The 20,628-nt window shown below is 36.6% G+C and overlaps 1 protein-coding gene across 2 annotated transcripts in view; it reads right to left on the bottom strand.

Moving 5' to 3' along the window:
- LOC128028697 (NADPH--cytochrome P450 reductase-like) overlaps nt 1-16,778 on the bottom strand; it is a 28,062-nt gene extending 11,284 nt beyond the window's left edge. The window contains exons 1-5 of one of the 2 annotated variants that reach the window (XM_052615990.1): nt 16,617-16,778; nt 11,948-12,113; nt 2,034-2,082; nt 1,589-1,717; nt 1,361-1,510 (exon numbers count right to left, since the gene is read on the bottom strand). In XM_052615990.1, coding sequence (XP_052471950.1) covers nt 1,361-1,510; nt 1,589-1,717; nt 2,034-2,082; nt 11,948-12,108 — 489 coding nt within the window. In that variant the 5' untranslated portion in view covers nt 12,109-12,113; nt 16,617-16,778. Of the gene's footprint in view, nt 1-1,360; nt 1,511-1,588; nt 1,718-2,033; nt 2,083-3,136; nt 3,630-11,947; nt 12,114-16,616 lie in introns of those variants that run through there. The other variant, XM_052615991.1, reaches the window with a different exon arrangement.
- Between the last annotated feature and the right edge of the window lie 3,850 nt (nt 16,779-20,628).

The following is a 20,628-nucleotide window of genomic DNA, read 5'->3' as shown; positions in this document are numbered from 1 at the left end:
ACACACGTCAAAATCAGCACCAAAATGCTTTACTGACCACAATATCCCCTGACTATATGATGTCAAAATTACACACTGATATTGTTCATATTATGTACTGATTTAATTTAGTACTACTCAGCTTAAACAAAACATGGTTTTGGCACTAGGCACTTTTTGTTGTTGTTGTTTTGTTAAAGTTTATCACAAATTCTACAGTGACTGCTGCTGGACAGAAGCAAAAACACAATATTATCCCAAATGACTCAACACCTCAACACTGGCATTTCATCTATTAAAATATATACTGCAATACATTTAAATTCAGGACATATGGATTACCGTTTCAACAATATGGTGTTATATTTCCTTTTAATTTTTTATAGCTTGACAGAGCAAACACTGTTTTTATGAAAAGAGCTACATGAAGATTCTTCGATAATTCTGCATGTGTGTTTGATAATGACCTAGTGTAGTATACATTGAGAAAGCAGTAGGAGACTTTGGCTAGTTGAAGTATGACACAGCATTCCCCAGATTCACTTCTGCTCACTTCTGTGTCATGGGTCTTGTTTGCTCACAAGCATGTGTCGGAAAGTACCTAATGTAATACACATTTAAAGGAATAGTCCACCCAAAAATGAAAATTAGTTGAACATTTGGGACCTGAAGTGTTTTCTCAGATTTTTTAAAAACTGTTTCATTTACACCTGACTACATGAATGTGTCTTCGCAAAATAGATATATATCCGGTCTTCAATTACCCACACTATCTGCAAATTAGGGCACGATTAATTAATTCAATCTGAGTACTCTATTATAAAAAATCCTTGATTTAATGGCCTTTTAATGTAACATGTATGTTCTGTTTGAACTGGAATCATGGCAGACTATCATGTGACTCTAACACTAACCCAAAGTGAGAAAAGAAACATACAAAATGTGCAGAGCTCGAGGGCTGGACAAACCACATAATTATACCATTTACAAGCATTTTATCTAGGTTTAATGTTCTTTAAAAAAATAATACATTTTATATATATATATATATATATATATATATATATCGGTGGAATATTGGTGGCATACAAGCCGATACCAATATATCTGTGACAGGCTCATATTAGCCGATAAATTTGGCAAACCGATATATCGGTCAGGCTCTAGTTTAGACTCTCATTCTGACGGCACCCATTCGCTGCAGAGCTTCTATTTGTGAGACAGTGATGCAATGCTGCATTTCTCCAAATCTGATGAAGAAACAAACTCTTCCTGGATCTGGGATGGCCTGAGGGTCAGCACATTTTCAGCTAATTTTTCACCCAAAAACAAACTAGTACCCTTAGAAAATCATGTATTTTTGCGGTGATGAGGAACTCACTGTATATTTAACTCCGGTGAAGTCGGCATCGCCCTCATGTAGCCAGTCATAGAAGTCCTGGGAGTTATCGGTCGGGTCGCCCTCTCCATACGTGGCCATGCAGAAGATGGCCAGAGAGTTCTCAATCTCAGGGAGACGGGAGAGCTCGCTCTGAAAATAAACGTGTGTAAACAAAAACAAACGGAGAGGAATAAAGAGACAATTTCCCCATCCCATCACATGAATCACCATGTCATATTCCTCTGGGTCTGCTGACATTCCCTTCATGCCGTAGCGATGAGCATCTTTGGCAAGTCTGTTGGAGAACTCTTCAGCCGTGCCCGTCTGTGAGCCGTAAAACACCACGATGTTCCTACCCTAGAGGAAATATTAAAGACATTATGTTCTTAAATCAGCATTCCCCATGATTCAATCAGTTAACATGGCATTCAACCAAAGAAAACATATCCACTTCTGTAACACAGTTAGCACTTCATTGGCTTAAAGTCTAAAACAACCCTATCTTGACTTATTTTGAGAAACTAAAACTGCCGTTCAGTCTGTTTCAGTTACAATTTTAGTTTCAGCCGACTCGGTTAAAAAATTTTACCAACTGAATGCAAAAAAAAAAAAAAAAGATGTTTAATCTTATAGTTTGAACCGTTCAAAGAAGAGAAGGGTAAACATTTCTTACCGTTTTCTTCATTTTGTCAATAAAGCTGGTTTCCCTGGTTGTTTGAGCACTACAAAACACAGATCACCACAGGTCACACAAAATAATGGATAACAAATCACTACACTATAAATCAGGGATCCTCAAATCTGGACCTCGTGATCCACTTTCCTGCAGAGTTTAGCTCTAACCCTAATCAAACACACCTGAGCATGCTAATCAATGCTAATCAATGTCTTTGGGATCATTAGAGAATCCCAGACAGGTGACTTTGATCAGGGTTGGAGCTAAACGCTGCAGTGCACTGGACCTCCAGGGCAAGATTTGAGGAGGGGGGCTATAAATGATCATGTAAACAGACATAGTCAAAAAATAATGAAACAAAACCTGGCATGACATCAGTGTGAAACTCTGTCTCTCGAACAGAAAAGTCACTTATCTGGACTATTTCAGTCTCTAATCAAAGAAATTCATTAGTGAGAAATGTGTGACAAGTTTTTCATGTTGTCCAGCCATGCAGGAAAAACATGGATTTATAAAAAACTAAATAAATAAAAAATAAGAGTTGATAATTCATTATGATGATAATTTAATTGTTACGACTCACTTTCCCCCAACTGAAATCTGTTTGGTCCTTCTTTGAGGAATAAATGCTTTAATTTATATAGCATTGGCATTGTGTGAAGCATCTACATCAGCATCTACAGCAGCCATATTAATCACATCATTAGTCTTTCATTAATGCTGGAAGAAAATCACCAGCATGTGTGGCCATCAAATATGATATGGGCAACATTTATTTCTATGGAGCGATGATGATATGTTACAAAGTCAAAGCTTGAGTGAGAAGTTATGGCTGGTTTAGTTCTTGCAACCAAGATGCCTTTCAAAATTGAGTTAATAATAGTTTTTTTATTATGTTCTTGAGCAATCTGTGTGTTTTCGGAGAACATAGACAAGTAAGACATTGTGAAAAAGCTTCCTTCAGCGTTTCATTGGTACTCCGTGTTTCCCAATCATGCGTCTGTCTCTTCTGACTCACTCAGTTCAGTTCATGAACCATGATGTGAATCATCTGTGTCTCATATCCAGGAGAAGACTGAAAACGAGAGCCAAACACTCACCTATCTATGTCCACCAGCCGGTCCTCCGGTAAGGAGAACACGCAGCCCATGATCAGAAGAAACACGTCCAAGAACGGAGACAACAGCACAAACACGTCACAGCCGAGACCAACCGTTAATCACAGCGCAAACCGGAAAAACAAGGCACTGCCATAGGGAGAAAAACACTGATGCTCATGCCACAAGACACCGAAACCCTGAAGAGGAGCCGAAGGAGAGCTCGAGCGTGACTGTGTGTTTCCAGAGGAAAGGTCTGCAGACGGAGACAAGTACTGACACGGTGAAGCATCATGTCAGCAGACAGCTCTCAAACACGTGTACCGGCAACATCTGGACGCCACAAAGCAGGACTCCCACGCATGGAGCGAGCCAGAATAACTCATGCCAACAAACAGAGAACTGGAGAGGTCCTTCATCCGCTCACGATCCCAGAGGAAAGCCATGCAAACACAGCACGCAACAGAGCAGTCCCTCAGCCGTAGCAACCGTTCCTTGAGTGACAGCGGCGCTGGTTGTGAAGGAGGCGGACGGCTGCGGTCTGGCCCCTCCCCCAGAGAGCAGGGTCGCCATGGCAACCACATCTATCATAAAAGGATCCTCCTGTGACAGGCCAGGCAACGAGAGCAGCGAGACAAATTGGAAATGGTTTCCACATAAAAGGGAAGGGAGAGAAGAAAACGGGCTGAACATAATGGAGCTCTTGTGCTGTGCCTCAACTTTCCACCTCTGGCTCAGCTCACAGAAACACTTGGCTGGCCTTGCCACACACACAAAGATATAGAGAGAGAGAGAGAGAGAGTTGAGAGATGTATTTTACGTTTCTAGCAGCCCGACTCTTGAGACAAAAGAACAACTGAGGGACTGTTTTAGGTGAACGTTATTATAGACTCATATTTGAGTTAAAATCATCTTAATGCTGGATGTGTTTCAGGTTTAGTCTTCTCCAGATGTTCACTGATGGACTGATGTGGATTATTGTGATGTTTTTATCATACTCTCATTCTGACGGCACCCATTCACTGCAGAGCATCCGTTGATGAGACACTGATGCAGAGCTACATTTCTACAAACTAACTCTTTCATGTCTTGGATGACATTTCTTTTGTTCTGTATTGTGACCTGTCACAAAATATAAAAAACTAAAACGTAGGGTGGAGTCTTGGATTGTGAGATGTGGATGTTGCATTTAAAACAGAAATGCATAAACAATTTTCATTTATTACTGACTTTTTATTACATTGGCCTTGACCTATATTTGTTATAGTCTTGCTTGGAGGATTTCCTGGGAATCAGTGTCACAGCTGATGGAAATGTGTGCTACTGAACAGCACTTTAACATGCTTCCCTTTCTTCTTAAAAACAAAAGAGCTATTCCTTACAGACACACAGTGCCAAATTCAATTTCTGCTTTCGTCACTCATTTGAAGACTGTATGTGTGAAGCATCAGGAGCTGGACGGATGAGTGTGATGTCTAGAAGACAATAACAAGCCTTTATAAGCTTGATTTACAGCCTCGTTTCACATGTATATGTGAGCTATAGGCACAAAAGCACACTCATTTAGATCTAAAAAGATTCGTTATGTCAGTAAAAGTCATAAGTAATGATTCAACAGATGTTTTCCCCTCATTCAAATGTAAGTCATTTAAGACTTGAATCAATTCTGATTTTCAATTCTGAACCAGTATTTAAATATGCACCCTGTACCAATATCATATTTTCTGACACATATGTGACCCAGGAGCACATCTGAAATCCGAATAAATAAGCTTTCCACTGATGTATGATTTGTTCAGAGGACAATATTTGTCTGAGATACAACTATTTGAAAATCTGGAATCTGAGGGAGCAGAAATTGAGAAAATCATCTTTAAAGTTGTCTAAATTAATTCTTAGCAATGCATATTATAAATCAAAAATGAAGTTTTGATATATTTACAGAAGGAAATTTACAAAATATCTTCATGGAACATGATCTTTACTTAATATTCTAATGATTTTTGAAATAAATGAAAAATTGATCATTTTGACCGATATAATGTTTTTTTGGCTATTGCTACAAATATACCCCAGAGACTTAAGACTACTTTTGTGCTCCAGGGTCACATATTTCATGATTTAAAGGGGCGCTCACAAACCTACTCTCTCTCTCTCTCTCTCTCTCTCTCAAATATATATATATATATATATATATTCACAATACTTCAGGGACTGACCACTTTTTTATTCACTGCAAGAAAATAATACAAACAATTTAACACATTAAAAAGCAGTCATGTCCAAACTAAGTTTAATCTGTTTGTCAAAACTGGTGACCATTCATTGAAAATAATGCAGTTGGAAATCTGATTACGTGATTTTAGCTTTGGATAAAAGCGCCTGCTAAATGCATAAATTTAATTTAATTTTAATTTTAATTTACTTATCAGAGCTGGATGGGACGACACAGGGACTGTGATGAAGGTCTATTAGTTTGCACAATTAATGCACAGATCCAAACATGTCTGTGATGGTGAAAACATGGTGGATATAGAAATCTTTGATATTTATGCACAAGAGTGTTTGAAAGCAGCTATCTACCATTTTTCGCACTTGTACTACTAAAGAGGGAGGTAGTATTTACTACTACTGTGCTTATAAAACATCTAAACATCTAAACTATAGCGATAATATCTGTAACACACCTGTAGATCAGCCTGAATTAGACAAACGGGTGAAAATTAATGGACCAACAAACAAACAAATTAACAGTTTGTGGTAACACATGCAAATGTACTTTACTTTGTTACAGTTATAATTAAAAGGTAAATTGTGACTTTTTATCTCACAATTCCAGCTTTATTTCCTTGCAATTCAAAGTCTTGATTTTACAGTTTGAGTTTAAATCTCACAATTCAGTTGTTTTCCCCCAAAGAATATAAAATAAAATAGTGATTGCAATTTTTCTGAGAATTGCAAGTTTATATTTTCCAATGTTTCTCAAAATTGCAAGAAAAAAAGTCAGCAATGTGAGATAAAAAGTTGGGATTACCTTTTTTATATTTTTATTCTGTGGCAGAATAGTGATTATAGATTATAATTACGACTAACAGTGGTGGGCGATATGACCAAAATCTCACTTCACTGAATGAGAACTTAAAAAAAAAAAATATATATATATATATATATATATATATATATATATATATATATATATATATATATATGAGAAAAATTCTTGAAACAGCTACTTTACTTTTTTTTATCTATTAAAAATAAAGAACAAAGAAGCAAATTACAAACACAATAGAAGGAAATACAAATGAAACACATTTAAGTTTTTCAGCTAGGTTTAACCTGTAGTAAGAAATACTACAGAGACTGAATAACCAATTGTGTGACTAAAACACAGCATAGTCTTTTCTCTTTATGAATCAAATATGAACTGATTCTTGTAAAAGATCCAAAAGTGATTCAGTTAAGAGCAGTGAGTGATTTTCTCTCTGTCTTGTGTTGTTTGATTAACATTAATGACACAGGCAGCAGCAGGTAAATTAAGATGCTGTCCCTTTAAGACCAAAAGCACCAATTACATGTTTCTTTATCACTCTTAGGTGTATATAACTTAGTAGTACTAATGTGCTATGCGGATACATTTGCATAGCGTGAAATAAACGACATAGCAACATTTCTAATGATAGACACTTTATACCATAGTAACATTGTTTCACAGTACTAGAAAAAAGGTGCATAGTTTAGATTTAAACACTGCTGTCAGTGTATTTGTGCTAGTATCTGAAAGAGACTGCGAAAACGTGTGGGAGTAGCCAAGTGTTGTTTATGCAAAAGGTCGAATGATGTTGGGTTTCGGAATGATATTGGTTTTTTATATAATACTGTCATCAAAAAATACACAAGCCACATTGATGACAGCAGAGGTTCGTGCGCTACTGAAGACCCGAGATGACGTATTTAGATCAGGAGATACCCAGCCCTAAAACAGCAAGAGCCAACCTGTCCCATGGCATAAAGAAACAAAACAGTTGTATGCACACACACTTACACACACAAAAAAGATTCAGTAATCACTTTACTGACAGGAAGGAAACACAGAGTCTGTGGCAACTTATTCAGACCATCACAGACTACAAGCCCCTGCCACAGGCCTGTGATGATGACACATCCCTCCTGGAAACACGCAATGAGTTTCATGCATGGTTTGAAATGCAGAATGACACACATGCACAAAAACTACCCAAACCTGCCAACGACCAGGCGCTCTGTCTGTCTCCAGTCAGAAGGAAGATCCTATCTAGGGTAACCCACGCAAAGATGCGGGTCCTGGCCGGGTAGTGACACACTGTACTGAACAGCTGACAGATGTCCTTACAGACATCTTTAACATCTCACTGCCTGAATGACTATCGTCCAATAGCACTGACCCCAATCATGATGAAGGTCTGTCATGCACCATATCAAATCCCATTTCCCCAACACACTTGACCCGCTCCAGTTTGCCTACTGTCCAAACCGCTCCATGGACGATGCCATTTCCTCTATCCCCCACCTGGCTTTTACCCACAAGACTCCTATCGTTAGAATGCTGTTCATCGACTTCAGCTTAGCATTCAACATAATAATCCCACAACAGCTCATCAACAAACTAAACCTCCTGGGCCTAAATACCTTCCTCTGTAATTGGGTCCTGGACTTTCTAACTGGAAGACCTCAGTCAGTCCGTGTCGGCCACAACAGCTCGAGCACTACCACACTGAGCACAGGTGTCCCACAAGGCTGTGTGCTCAGCCCGCTGCTCTTCACGCTGCTGTCACTGCCAAGTTCAGCTCCAACCACAGCATCAAGTTTGCGGATGACACAAATGTGATAGGTTTCATCAGCAGCAGTGATGAAACGCACTACAGAGAGGAAATGGCACAGTTGGCTGAATGGTGTGGCACTAACACCCTGTCCCTCAATGTAAGACAAAGGAGGTTGTGATGGACTACAGGAGAAACTCTGCTGACCACCCCACTAACCTTCAACAGCATGACTGTGGAGAGTGTCAGCAGCACTAAATTCCTGGAGGTGCACATCACAGAGGATCTCACCATGTCACTCTCCAAGAAGGCTCAAGAAGGGCTTCACTTCTTGCACCAACTTAAAAGATCAAGTCTCCCTCCACCCATCCTCACCACATTCTACAGGGGCACCATTAAGAGTGTGCTGACCGCAAGACCCTACAGCGGACAGTGAACACAGCTGCAAAGATCATCGGTGCCCCTTTCCCCTCCATCCTGGACATTTTCCTCACACGATGCTCCAGCAAAGCTAACAGTATTGTGAAGCACCCCACCCATCCCTCCCACAGTCTCTTCCAGCTCCTACCATCAGGAAGATGGTACCGGAGCATCTGGGCGCACTCTGCAAGACTGCTCAACAGCTTTTCCCCCAGCCTGAGCCCCCAATCCCAATCACCTCACCCCCACTGAAACCTCATCCACACAAACCTTGCTCCAGAAACCAGGACCCTTTCTCCCCCCATCCCACCCCAACACACCACAAGAAAACTGTTGAAAACCTCAAGAACATTGTGAAATTCTGAGTGGGCTGGACAGACCAATTGTAGAAAAACCCTCTCTTTTCTCTCTATACACACCAGACTAGGGCTGAAACAATTCTTTGAGTAACTCGATTAATTAAATCCTGTGTAAACCCATAACATTTTACATAACATTTACCTATTTTATCTCACAATTCTCATAAATGCAAGTTTATATCTCAACAACTCAACAACTGAGTTTTTCAATTCGGAGGGGGGAAAAAGCAAGAAGGATTATCAACTCATGATTCAGAGTCGAGGGGAAAAGAGAGAATGACAAATTGATTTTTCTTATAAGCATTGTGAGATATAAAAAAAAGAAATTTTATTCCATGGCTTCCATACACAGCAAAATCCCCAGTGTTAATTTAACACTCTTGAGTGTGGACTCATATAAACACTGAAGCAGTGTTAAAAGTAACACTGAAGCAGAGTTGAAGTTAATGAGATAATTAAGAAGTTAATTGAGTTAAGATTGACCATTATTGAAGACACCTGATGTTAACAAGCAGAATCACCAAACGAGAAAAATCACAATTTGTGTATCACCATTATAGTGTTCAGTGTTTGCTTTAGTTGGGATCTTGACCCTTCAGTTATTATCTTTAGATTTTATGTGGCTGTGGTGACTGAATTATATCATACAGACAGACCACAGCAAAGGCAATCATGTGTGCCATTGATTGTGATTTGAGCTATTTGTTATAGAGTGACCTGAATGCCTGAGTTTAAGTTTCTTTACTGCATACATAAATTAAGTGAAAAAGAAAAGTAAGCAACCCAGCATTTCTGACATAGTATGACATGTTTTTAATAGTTAGTTCTACGTAAAAAAGTAATCTTTTGCTTGGACACACAGACATCAGGAATCAGCGTGAGCATCACAACAACGGTGACCATCAAAAAAGCATGTTGTAGCCAATAAAAACTCATCCATGGCTCCCATCATGCATTGCGGCATGAATAAATTATGAGCTGAACTGTCTTTTTAACTTTTTATTCTAACTATATATTTTTTTTCTGTTTTTCTGTTCATTTTTTGTATCTAGTTTTGTGATGTTCAGAGTTGGTCTGTTTATCTGAATATGTCACCGTTGTTGAGATTCATACGTTGATTATTGTTATCTGTGTGTGCCTAGAATTTGAATTCTTTAGTAAAAAAAAATCAGAATCACTTGCAAGAGATACCTACAAAATGTATAGAAAATACAGATTTGTTCATTGTGGAATCAAAGCTGTGACAATCTATAATGGAAGTTTTACTTTGTGAAAAGACTGTAAATGAGTTCAGTGATTCATGTCAAACAACGATTACATTAAAACATAATCATCAACACGTGATGATTTTGCTCTTGGTTTGACAAACAAACTTTAAAAGTAAAAAGTTGCAAGCCAAGATCCCAGCTAAAGCAAACACTGAACACTATAATGGTGACACACAAATTGTGATTTTTCTCGTTTGTGATTCTGCTTGTTAACATCAGGTGTCTTCAATAATGCTTAATCATAACTCAATTAACTTCTTAATTATCTCATTAACTTCAACTCTGCTTCAGTGTTACTTTTAACACTGCTTCAGTGTTTATATGAGTCCACACTCAGAGTGTTAAATTAACACTGGGGATTTTGCTGTGTAGACTGCATCTTTAAAATGGCAATTTTCTGCCGCCAGATACGGTTCACCAAATTATGAAAGCAAATATACCCTGTATGGGATTTTGTTTTGATTTTTTTTATATGATTCAGCAATGTCACTCAAGCAAAGGTGCAGAGTATTGGTGCGTGAGCACAATCACAAATGTTGTACTGAATTAATACAACACTTCAACAAACAAAGTTAATATTGAGTGACTCACATTTTAGACGCATTTAGTCTGTTTTTTCAGTTTCGCCAATGAAAAGAGCTCCAAACTAAGCCTGAGCAGAACATTTATGTGTCTCAGAGCAACACTGTCTGATTCCTAACTGAATCTGTTTTTGAACAACTCATTTGAGTCAGTGATTCAATGATCCATTCATAAAGACACTAGCTTAATCTCTTAATGAACCAGTCATTTTGAACAAATGAACAAATCGTTTGAATAAATGATTCAACAAATCTCTCTAGTACTACAATGTTGCAAAACAAATAAACTGTATCATGTAAACCCCTTCAATTTGTGTTTTTGATTTATACACAGCCTTTTTCCACCATCTGTGACACCGAGAAATGCTCTGCCGAAATAAAAAGGTCAGAATTAAATAAACATCTCCAAGGTTTGCAACTCTTCAGTTTCCATGTGTCAGTCAATTATTATTTACTGAAACATTTATGGAATTACTTTTTCTATAATTTTTCATTCTCAACTCTATTGCTGTGTGTCTCTGAAGCCAGGTGATGTATGTGAGAGAACAAATCTTATCCTTCAACCGTTTATCAGCCCACTAACCGCTCTGTCTGGCATTGAGTCAGGCCTTTACCAATGACACTACTCAAGGCTAAGCAAGCAATAAACATATCACAGTAACTCCAGCGTCAGCAGCACGAACGACGGTCTGAGAAAACAAGAACTGCTTCCAGAAGCACTGACGCATTTATGATGAGGATACTGACCTCGCAGCTGTCAATTTAGTTCATTCTCAGCCCAGAAACACTTCGGTTTCTCAGCTTATATACTTAATTATACTTTTATTTCTCAAGAAATGATATTCCAAATCAAGAAAATTATGCGTATTTAAAGCCTTTTTTCCCAGAGAAATGAAACTCGTGTCTCCTAAACTGTTAAACCAAATTTCCAAGTGACTTTTTACCAAACCTGTGAAACTACTGAGCGACATAACACAAAAACAGATGATATTTGATTTTCATGTCCTCTTATATGAAGCAGGACTTTAGATTAATCACATTTATTTTATGGTGGGCAACTAACTTTTATTATTATTGTGTGAGTGACAGCAGTTAAAAATTATAATAAAATAGTGAACACATTCATTTTTATGAATAAATTATGGTGCTACAAAGCATACTATCATGGTGTATGTTTTAGAATTTAAATTAAAATTCTGATTACAGTCAATTTAGACAAAAAAAAAGCTTCATTACCTTTATAAAACTTTATAAAACAAAACCATCTTTTCATTTTGGGGTGAAATATGCCCCAACAGTTTATAAACAGTTTGATTCACACACAACACAATGGAAACAAATCCAAAAAGTGAAAGTTTTTCCACTTTGACATGGTAATGGGACTTACACAGACTCTATTTTTTTAAACTCCGGGATGGGCTCGACTTTTTTGCGGAATATGAGCCAGTAGACGATCAGGCCAGCGATGAGCGAGAAGAGGAAGATGTCCAGGTTACTGAAGAAGGACTGGTCCTCGTCCATCAGCTCCGGCTGAGCGCTGTCTGCCATCTTTACTGAGAGGAAACAGATCACAGAATCAGCAGCTGACTTTATCATCATTTAGGGATTCCCTAAAAAACACATTTGACCAAACACTACATGTCTGTGAGGTCTAATGCACATGCTCTAATTTAGTACAAGGGATTTTATCCAAAGTAAAGAAATATATTATATACTAATATATAAACACCAAAGTATGTACTTTTAATTTAGGAACTGTTGTTTTCAAGTAAGTTAATATGCAATGCTCTTTTTAACCCTTGTGCAGTGCTGAAAATCCATTACCTAATTTAGTGATCCTGGTGAAAAACGAAACTGCTTATAAATCTCTCATTATGCTAAATTAATCACCTGGTATATTAATCAGCTTGCTTTATTTTAATTAGAGCACAGGTTTTGTATATATCATTTCGCAAAAGACTGATTTAGACGGTGGGCCGAGGGTCCGTATCTCTTTACTTTTTGAAATGATGATCCCCACGGAGGGAGAACCTGGATTTGTAAAGTTGGGACGGTTGTTTTATTCTCAAGGATATGAAAAGTGTTGCCACTCCCATTTATTGCACATTACATATTAAATTATCAGTTACATCTACCATTCTATCGAACTCATTTCATTTCTACCTATCTATCGAACTGTATTGCCTTAACTTTAGGCCTAGGCTTTTTCAAGCCAACTTAAAAGTTTGCCAACCAATTTCATCTAGTTTTGTACTAATCTTATGTTGTTACTGCAGCTACACTGCACATATCTGTAGTACATGTTGTTCATACTGTATCTATTCTGCTCATATATATATTTAATTTATATTACTGTTAACCATACTACTTTCTTAACTGTGTACTACTGTCCATTCTGCACTGTACAGTACAGGTCAAAAGTTTGGAAACATTACTATTTTTAATGTTTTGAAAGAAGTTTCTTCTGCTCATCAAGCCTGCATTTATTTGATAAAAAATACAGAAAAAACAATAATATTGTGAAATATTATTACAACTTAAAATAATAGCTTTCTATTTGAATATACTTTAAAAAAAATAATTTATTCCTGTGATGCAAAGCTGAATTTCAGCATCATTACTCCAGTCTTCAGCGTCACATGTAACATCAGTCGATCACACGATCATTTAGAAATCATTCTAATATTCTGATTTATTATGAGTGTTGGAAACAGTTCTGCTGTCTAATATATTTGATGAAGAAAAGGCTAAAAAGAACTGCATTTATTCAAAATAAAAAAAACATTCTAATAATATATTTTCTTTACTATCACTTTTTATCAATTTAACACATCCTTGCTGAATAAAAGTATTGATTTATTTAAAAAAAGAAAAGAAATTACCGACCCCAAGTTACTAGTGTATATTATATATTGGTGTATTATTAGTGTATATTGTTACAAAATATTTCTATTTTAAAAACATTTTACTTTTTATTCATCAAAGTATCCTAAACAAGTATCGCATGTTCTGAACAAATATTAAGCAGCAGAACTATGTTCAACTTTGATAATGAATCATCATATTAGAATGATTTCTAAAGGATCATGTGATAATGATCCTAAAAATTCAGCTTTGCATCACAGAAATAAATGATCATTTAAAGTATAAAAACTTTTATTTTAAGCTGTAATAATATATCACAATATTACTTTTTTTTCTGTATTTTTGATCAAATAAATGCAGGCTTGATGAGCAGAAGAAACTTCTTTCAAAAACATTAAAAATAGTAATGTTTCCAAACTTTTGACCTGTAGAGTACATATAGGTCTACACAATAGAACACCAACCTTCATTTGCAGTTTCTTCAACCAATACTCGTTTTATCTTCGTGATATTTGTGAAATGTGTGCAGCACTCCCTGTGGGAGCCAGTGTTAGCTGGTTTGACTAACTGGTTTGTAGATTCCTGGCTTTGTAACTTGTATACCTGTACTGCCTCTTCTGCAGTGATACCTTCTCTGCCCTCAAGGTCTTTCCACAGAAACACTGATTTAATACATTTCTCCCAACTTATGTCTGTGGAGGGAATGGTGGGTCCAAAGCACTTCATGTTTTGCCATTTCATCCAAGTAAACATGGGCGGGAAAAAGGGTATTGTCCGTCTTATTTTTTTCATGACGTTGTGTTTCAAAGCATTCCATTATGTCGAATGTGTTAAATCAGAAGGGTGTAACGTTATTTATTAAAGATTAGAAAGAAATGACAGGACATCGTATGACAAAAGGTGGTTACATAAAATAAAATCTGTACAAATGGATAAAGTGTCATTCATTTTGTGTCAAACTGAATATGTAACAGAATTTGGTAAAATAGTTCTTATCTTAAATATTACGATCTTAAATCCTGTCGCGAAGCGCGCCAGTGTGTTCACGACACTTTCCACGCACGCTGTTGGATGAAGGCAACAAAACCGTCATGCAGGTCGGACCCCGCACGTAGCTGCTTGCTCTATTCGCCGGGAAAAAATAACCTGGAGAAAGTTATCGATATTATAGTAATGTGCAAAGTGTGTGAGTGGCAACAATTTTGCTTTGCTTTGTCGAAAAGCATAGCGGTTACGTATAAAAAACTAGGTTATCCCTCACCACAGATCGTTTGAAAACACGAAATCTCCCCCCGGCCCACCGTCTAATTGCAGGCCTCAGAGTTTTTGAGTGCAAAACGCATTATTTGTGGATAATTATGGGAATATTCTCCCAAAAACTGAGGTGCGTAATCTCAGATCAGTGAGAACTAGTCAGCTTCAAAACTGTGAAAGGAAACAAGTTCATTAAAATACTGAATCCAAACATTAATAGCATTTTTTGGGAAAAGGTCAAAATGACCAGTCTATCATGTCATACTGGTATTGTCCCTCATAACCAGTACAACCGATGTTACATATCCTCTCTGGTTTCAAACATCATTTACATTACACTCCAATCACTGGATCATGATTCATCCCATATTAAATGTCATTTAAAGAGACAGTTCACCCTAAAATGAATATTCTGTCATCCTTTACTCCTCCTCTAGTTGTTCCAAACCTGTTTGAGTTTCTCTCTTCTGCTGAACGGTAGCCATTGATTTCCACTGTAGGGAAAATAATACCATGACACGCAATGGCTACCAGCAACTATTCAAAATATCTTCTTTTGTGTTCAATTGAAGAGAGACTCGTGCAGAATATTCACTTTTGAGTGAACGAGGCCCTTCAAGGTCAAAACAAACTCACATTATTAAGCCAGTCCAGTTATGAAATTAACATCCAACCCTTTTTATCACCCAATGGCAAACAGCACTACTATTATCTCACAGCTTTGCTCCATGTTCAGCCTCCAAAGTCCACGTCCCCAGCACATAAACCCATCAGTGCAGTGACGTGTGTGTGACAGCAGTGTGAACTCATTAAAGACCGTCTAACTAACACAGTCTGAAGAACACACCAATGTCCCGCTGTGAAATAGAGACGCTCGCTCATGATGTCCATTCGTAGGCCACTCTAGAAGGATCATTTCCTATGACCTTTTGTTTTATGAGTAAAATATGTCTGTGCTGACATGCTTTGCTCTTTATTTGTTATATTATTTTACCAACTAGCATCTAGATCTTGGACGGCCTGAGAGTGAGCACATTTTCAACTCAATATTTTCTTTCATTCTCCTCCAGATGTCAGGATTAGAAACGGAGGAGCTCTTTGAGTTGATATGTGATTAATAGCTATATTTCACGCTTGCATCGTGAAAATTACAAATCGAGAACCATGCATTTGACAAATACGTCAAAGCACGTGTTGGAGAAAACTGCATGATCAGCATCAGAGACCATGACACGGCTCAAAATTACACCATCACAGTTTAAAACTGCCACATCACAGCAGAGTAACTGTGACAGAACTAGAATTGATTATTAATGATCTCTAGACAAAAAAAGAGCAGTACGCCAGACCATCTCTTTACAAGTTACCTTACTACAAAACTGAAATGTTCATTAGTTTAAGCTTTTCATTGCAGACTGGACACCTTAGTACTTTAGTATATTAAGAGTATTTTAAGTAACATATTAAAATAATTAATGAACTATGTAAAAAAAGTACTAAAGTGCCATTGACATACTTTTTTTTGCACTTAAAAACAAAAAATTCAGCAGTGATTATGTAAATCAACGAAGCTACATTATTAACTAATTTCCTCAAATATAGAAAACACCAAAGATAATATTAATTCATTTAATCTGTAAGCGTTAAAAATATTAATTATACTTAGGAAATCACTCAGTATGCATATTCTTAAATGTTGAGCAAAAGTAGAAACTCTAAACTATTGAAAACACTCTCAAAAGAAACTAATTATATGCGCGGTGTGAGGTCTTTTTGTTTAGGCAGATATGCCGAAGAACAAAGTGAGAACTAAAGATGCATTACGTATCCACTGCGAATAATTATGACAAAGTATCTAATCAACTTAAGCTGATTTCTATGCTGATGCCAACTCTATAATATAGTTTTAAAAGATGATAGTTTGAGAGAGCTCTTACCTGCTCACTTTGACAAGCGTCTGTCGAGATGCGGAAACTCTCCGTCACTCACGCGCGACCCGTCCACTCCGCCGAGAGGGGGAGGGGCGTGCAGTGTTTGTGAACTTATGACTATTTAAGTGAGTAAACACTGTCATAAGTGTCTGTAGCGTATTTAATCACTGTTTCATATATGTAGTAGTGTGTCTTTGTTTCGCTGTGCTGTAGAATAATCTCGAGTAAGGTTTACATCACGTTAACTCCCCCTCGGTGTACCGCAGTAGACTCTTCGAAAGGAAAGCTGTGTAATGCAGAATATGCAATGTGAAATCATCGATTTCAAAGTGCAGCGGGTTAAGGGTGAGGGTTATGCAATCGTTTAGATGGCACACCGTGTCTCGTGTCCCTGAGTCCGCACTAGACCTTTCTAGCTCGTTTAGGAGTCTGTTGTTTTGGATTTGCAAAAAAAAAAAAAAAAAAAAAAAAAAAATTAAATACATTAATAAATAATATATATATAACAAGGGGGAACAAAATGTTTTGTTATAAATTCCCCAAAAGGTTAATCTCTCATCTAGACACTCTGTTATATGTCACAAGAATTGAAAGTTATTATAGTTATTTTTGTTTGTTTAATTGCATGTGTGAAGTCTGAATTATTATTTTTATTTTTCAAATCCGATAGAACAAAATAACAGTTTAAATGTTTTATCCAGATTCTTCTTTAATCTTATCATTTATCATAATTGTATCATTACTTATGTCATATGGTCTTGCTGATACTGGGTCTCATTAACTTCACATGAGAATCATGATTCATCAATCATCATGAAACTTTGTACTAATGTTATTCTTAATTTATGCTAAATGTACAAAAAAAATGTAGGAACACACATGTGATAGAAACGCATTTTGGGTCACCTTTTAAAAACTGTTGGCTATATTTTTTTTGTTGTTGTTGTTGTTTTTGTTTTTTTGCTTTATCATTGTGAAGTATAAAGTGTGGATGTGGATGTTTTTTTAACAAAGTTCAAATTAAACAACCTGTTGTGATGCATTTTTAAGGCAATTTGGGGTTGATTTTGAGTTCACATATTTAATAATATAAACTCTTGTCTTTATATTATTGTAATAGCCTAAGTTGCATGACAAATGCTACTATCACTAAATGTAGCAAAAGTTTCACAACTATATGAAGGAAGAGATGATCACATGATGATAAATAATGTGGAAACATCACAGAGGCATATCATTCATCATGACTTTGTTGAGGATGACCTCCAGATCATGTCCTATGTGTCATCTGTACTAGTTTTCATCAAGAGTTAAAGCACATCTGTAATGGCTGTTCAGTTACACATCTTGATGTTTACTATAATAACTGTTTTTTTACTTGTGATCACAGACCCCACTGTTATACTTCAAATGTTAAAAAGGATAAACACAACACAGAATAAAAGTACATTTTATTAATCGAGACTATTTCTTCTTCATGTTTGCTCTGCTACACCTATTTATCTGAATTCATATAATCAGTCAGGGCCTTAAACAGCTCAGACAGTTTATCTTATTACGCAGACTATAATTTGTTTCGAAAATGTGAGCGGCTGCATTTACGCTTGAACCTTTTAAAAAATATATATAATTTTTTAAAAATACATTTTTCTAAATATTTTATAAATATATATTTTTTTATTCTATGGCGGAAACGGGTTTCCATAAAGATGTCAGCAAAGATGTCACAAATCTGATGAAGAAACAAACTCATCCTGATCTTGGACGTCCTGAGGGTAAGGACATTTTAGAAAACATTCATTTTGTGAAAACTATTCCTTTAGAGTATTTATAATGTCATGTAATGGAAATTTCACACAAGCATTTTGTAAGACAATTTGTCATCTTCTTAAGTGACATGGATGTAACTGTACTGCTGTTGTTGTTTTAGGGAGAAGGATTCTTGATTAAGTCCTGCAAACAAACGATGTGACAGAAGTTGCTGATCTATGATCTGATGTGATGACGGAGACCCTCATCCTTCAGTGTTTCTACACTCATTTGTGTGCAGTTTTTAGCTAGAGGAGAGCTCCAGGTGTCAGACAAGGAGCGACAGCTGGAGCAGATGTTTCGTGACATCGCAACTATTGTAGCAGAAAAGTGTGTGAATCCCGAGACCAAGTGGGCCCTATACAGTGACCCTCTTTGAGAGAGCCATGAAGGACATCCACTTCTCATCTCAGTCTCTGTGGCTAACACTGTCCGTCTCCGCAGGCGCTCGAGGTCATCAAGCAGCTGCAGCAGTCCCTTCAGATCCTTCTTCCTTCAGGGGAGATCTATTCATCAGTTCACTCATTCACTCATCGACTAGTCATCCAACAACAGACGGAAGCACACACACTGCACAGGAAAAAAGTTTATCTCACACTTCTGACTCTTTCAAGACATCATATAAACTTACAATTCTGAGACCAAAAAAAAGCTAAGTTGCAATTCAAACAACAACAAAAAATTTTGAGGGAAATATAGTCAAGTACAGTTGTTGTTGTTTGTTTCATTTGTGGTGGACATGTAGCACGAGCATGAAGTTTGTTAGGGTTACTTTACCTGGCTGTTTACTCTTTATCTATTTCAGCTCTGCTTTTAACACCATTCAACTGCCCTTGTTGATCTCAAAGATGGAGCAGTTGAGTGTAAACCCAGCTATCATAAAGTGGTATTTATCTTTTTTAACTGATAGTGTAAAAGTAACTAATTGTCTTTCACAACAAAAGAACATTAGCAGAGGTGTTCCACAAGGCTGTGTCAGTTCACCGATTCTTTTTACATTCTTTACAAATGAATGTTAAAGTAAGCATTCAGAAAACAATATTTTTTAAATATTCAGATGACACAGCCATCTTAAGTCTACTTTATGGAGACGATAATATAAGAAACATCTACCAGTCGGTTCGTCCACTGGTGTGATAAAAATGATTTAATAATAAATATAAAGAAAACGGAGGAGATTGTATTCGATCCCAACTGTATAGGTGACTAATGTCAAGTGGTCATACATGACCAAAACATCGCCCAAACGCAAACTTACAAGTATTTGGGTCTTTATATAGACAGCTCACTTGGAGAACTCACACAGAATGGGTTTGACCTCGACTGACTCAGAGACTGTACTTCTTACTTCTTGTTTTACATTTGTAAGTCTTAAATCAACTGTTCTTCTTCTTTATATGTATGTATATATTTACATTATATTTATTCATTTAGCTGACGCTTTTATCCAAAGCGACTTACAATTGCTATATATGTCAGAGGTCGCACACCTCTGGAGCAACTAGGGGTTAAGTGCCATCACCACCCCATATATATATATATATATATATATATATATATATGTATGCAACATGTAGTCACCAACAAATTTCCTTTCGAGGACAATAAAGTATACTACTACTACTACTACTACTAAACATGAAGCAATGACTGTATTTTTCAAAATAATAAGCACAGCAACACTTTGAGACTTGCTCATCAAACTGTGTGTAAATGCAATGAAGTACACCGCTGCTTATTCTCTAAGGACATATTCTGTCATGATCTCATATAAAAAGTGATTCGTGTGATATCGTTCCTCTGTGACGTTTTTGCTTTAGTTGTGGTCTGGATTCTGTAGAAGTCTGTTTCTGCCACTAAATCAAAAATTAAAAAGATAACTGTGACTTTCTAATCTCACAATCCTGTTCCTCATAACTGCTCGTTCATAATCTTACAGTTCTGAGGAAAAAAAATGTGAGATAAAAAGTCACAATTACCCTTTTCACTTTTATTCAGTGTGTTAATTATAAGCTTCTATAGGATTCTGCCATTGTTTAAAAGTATATGTATGTATATTTAATATTGTTATCATTACAGATATAGTGATTGGTGTGAAGGGATCTGAAATAAGCCAAGTGTACTTGTAAACTAATACTGCACTTGTAAAGAAGAATAATTTTGTTATGCTAAAGTACATAAAATGTAGATTGAAAGTGTATTCTTATTT

The sequence above is a fragment of the Carassius gibelio genome, chromosome A15 (genome assembly GCF_023724105.1).
Source record: "Carassius gibelio isolate Cgi1373 ecotype wild population from Czech Republic chromosome A15, carGib1.2-hapl.c, whole genome shotgun sequence".
Lineage (NCBI taxonomy): Eukaryota > Metazoa > Chordata > Actinopteri > Cypriniformes > Cyprinidae > Carassius > Carassius gibelio.
Note: the sequence above shows the minus strand (reverse complement) of the source record. Positions and strands in the feature narration are given on the sequence as shown.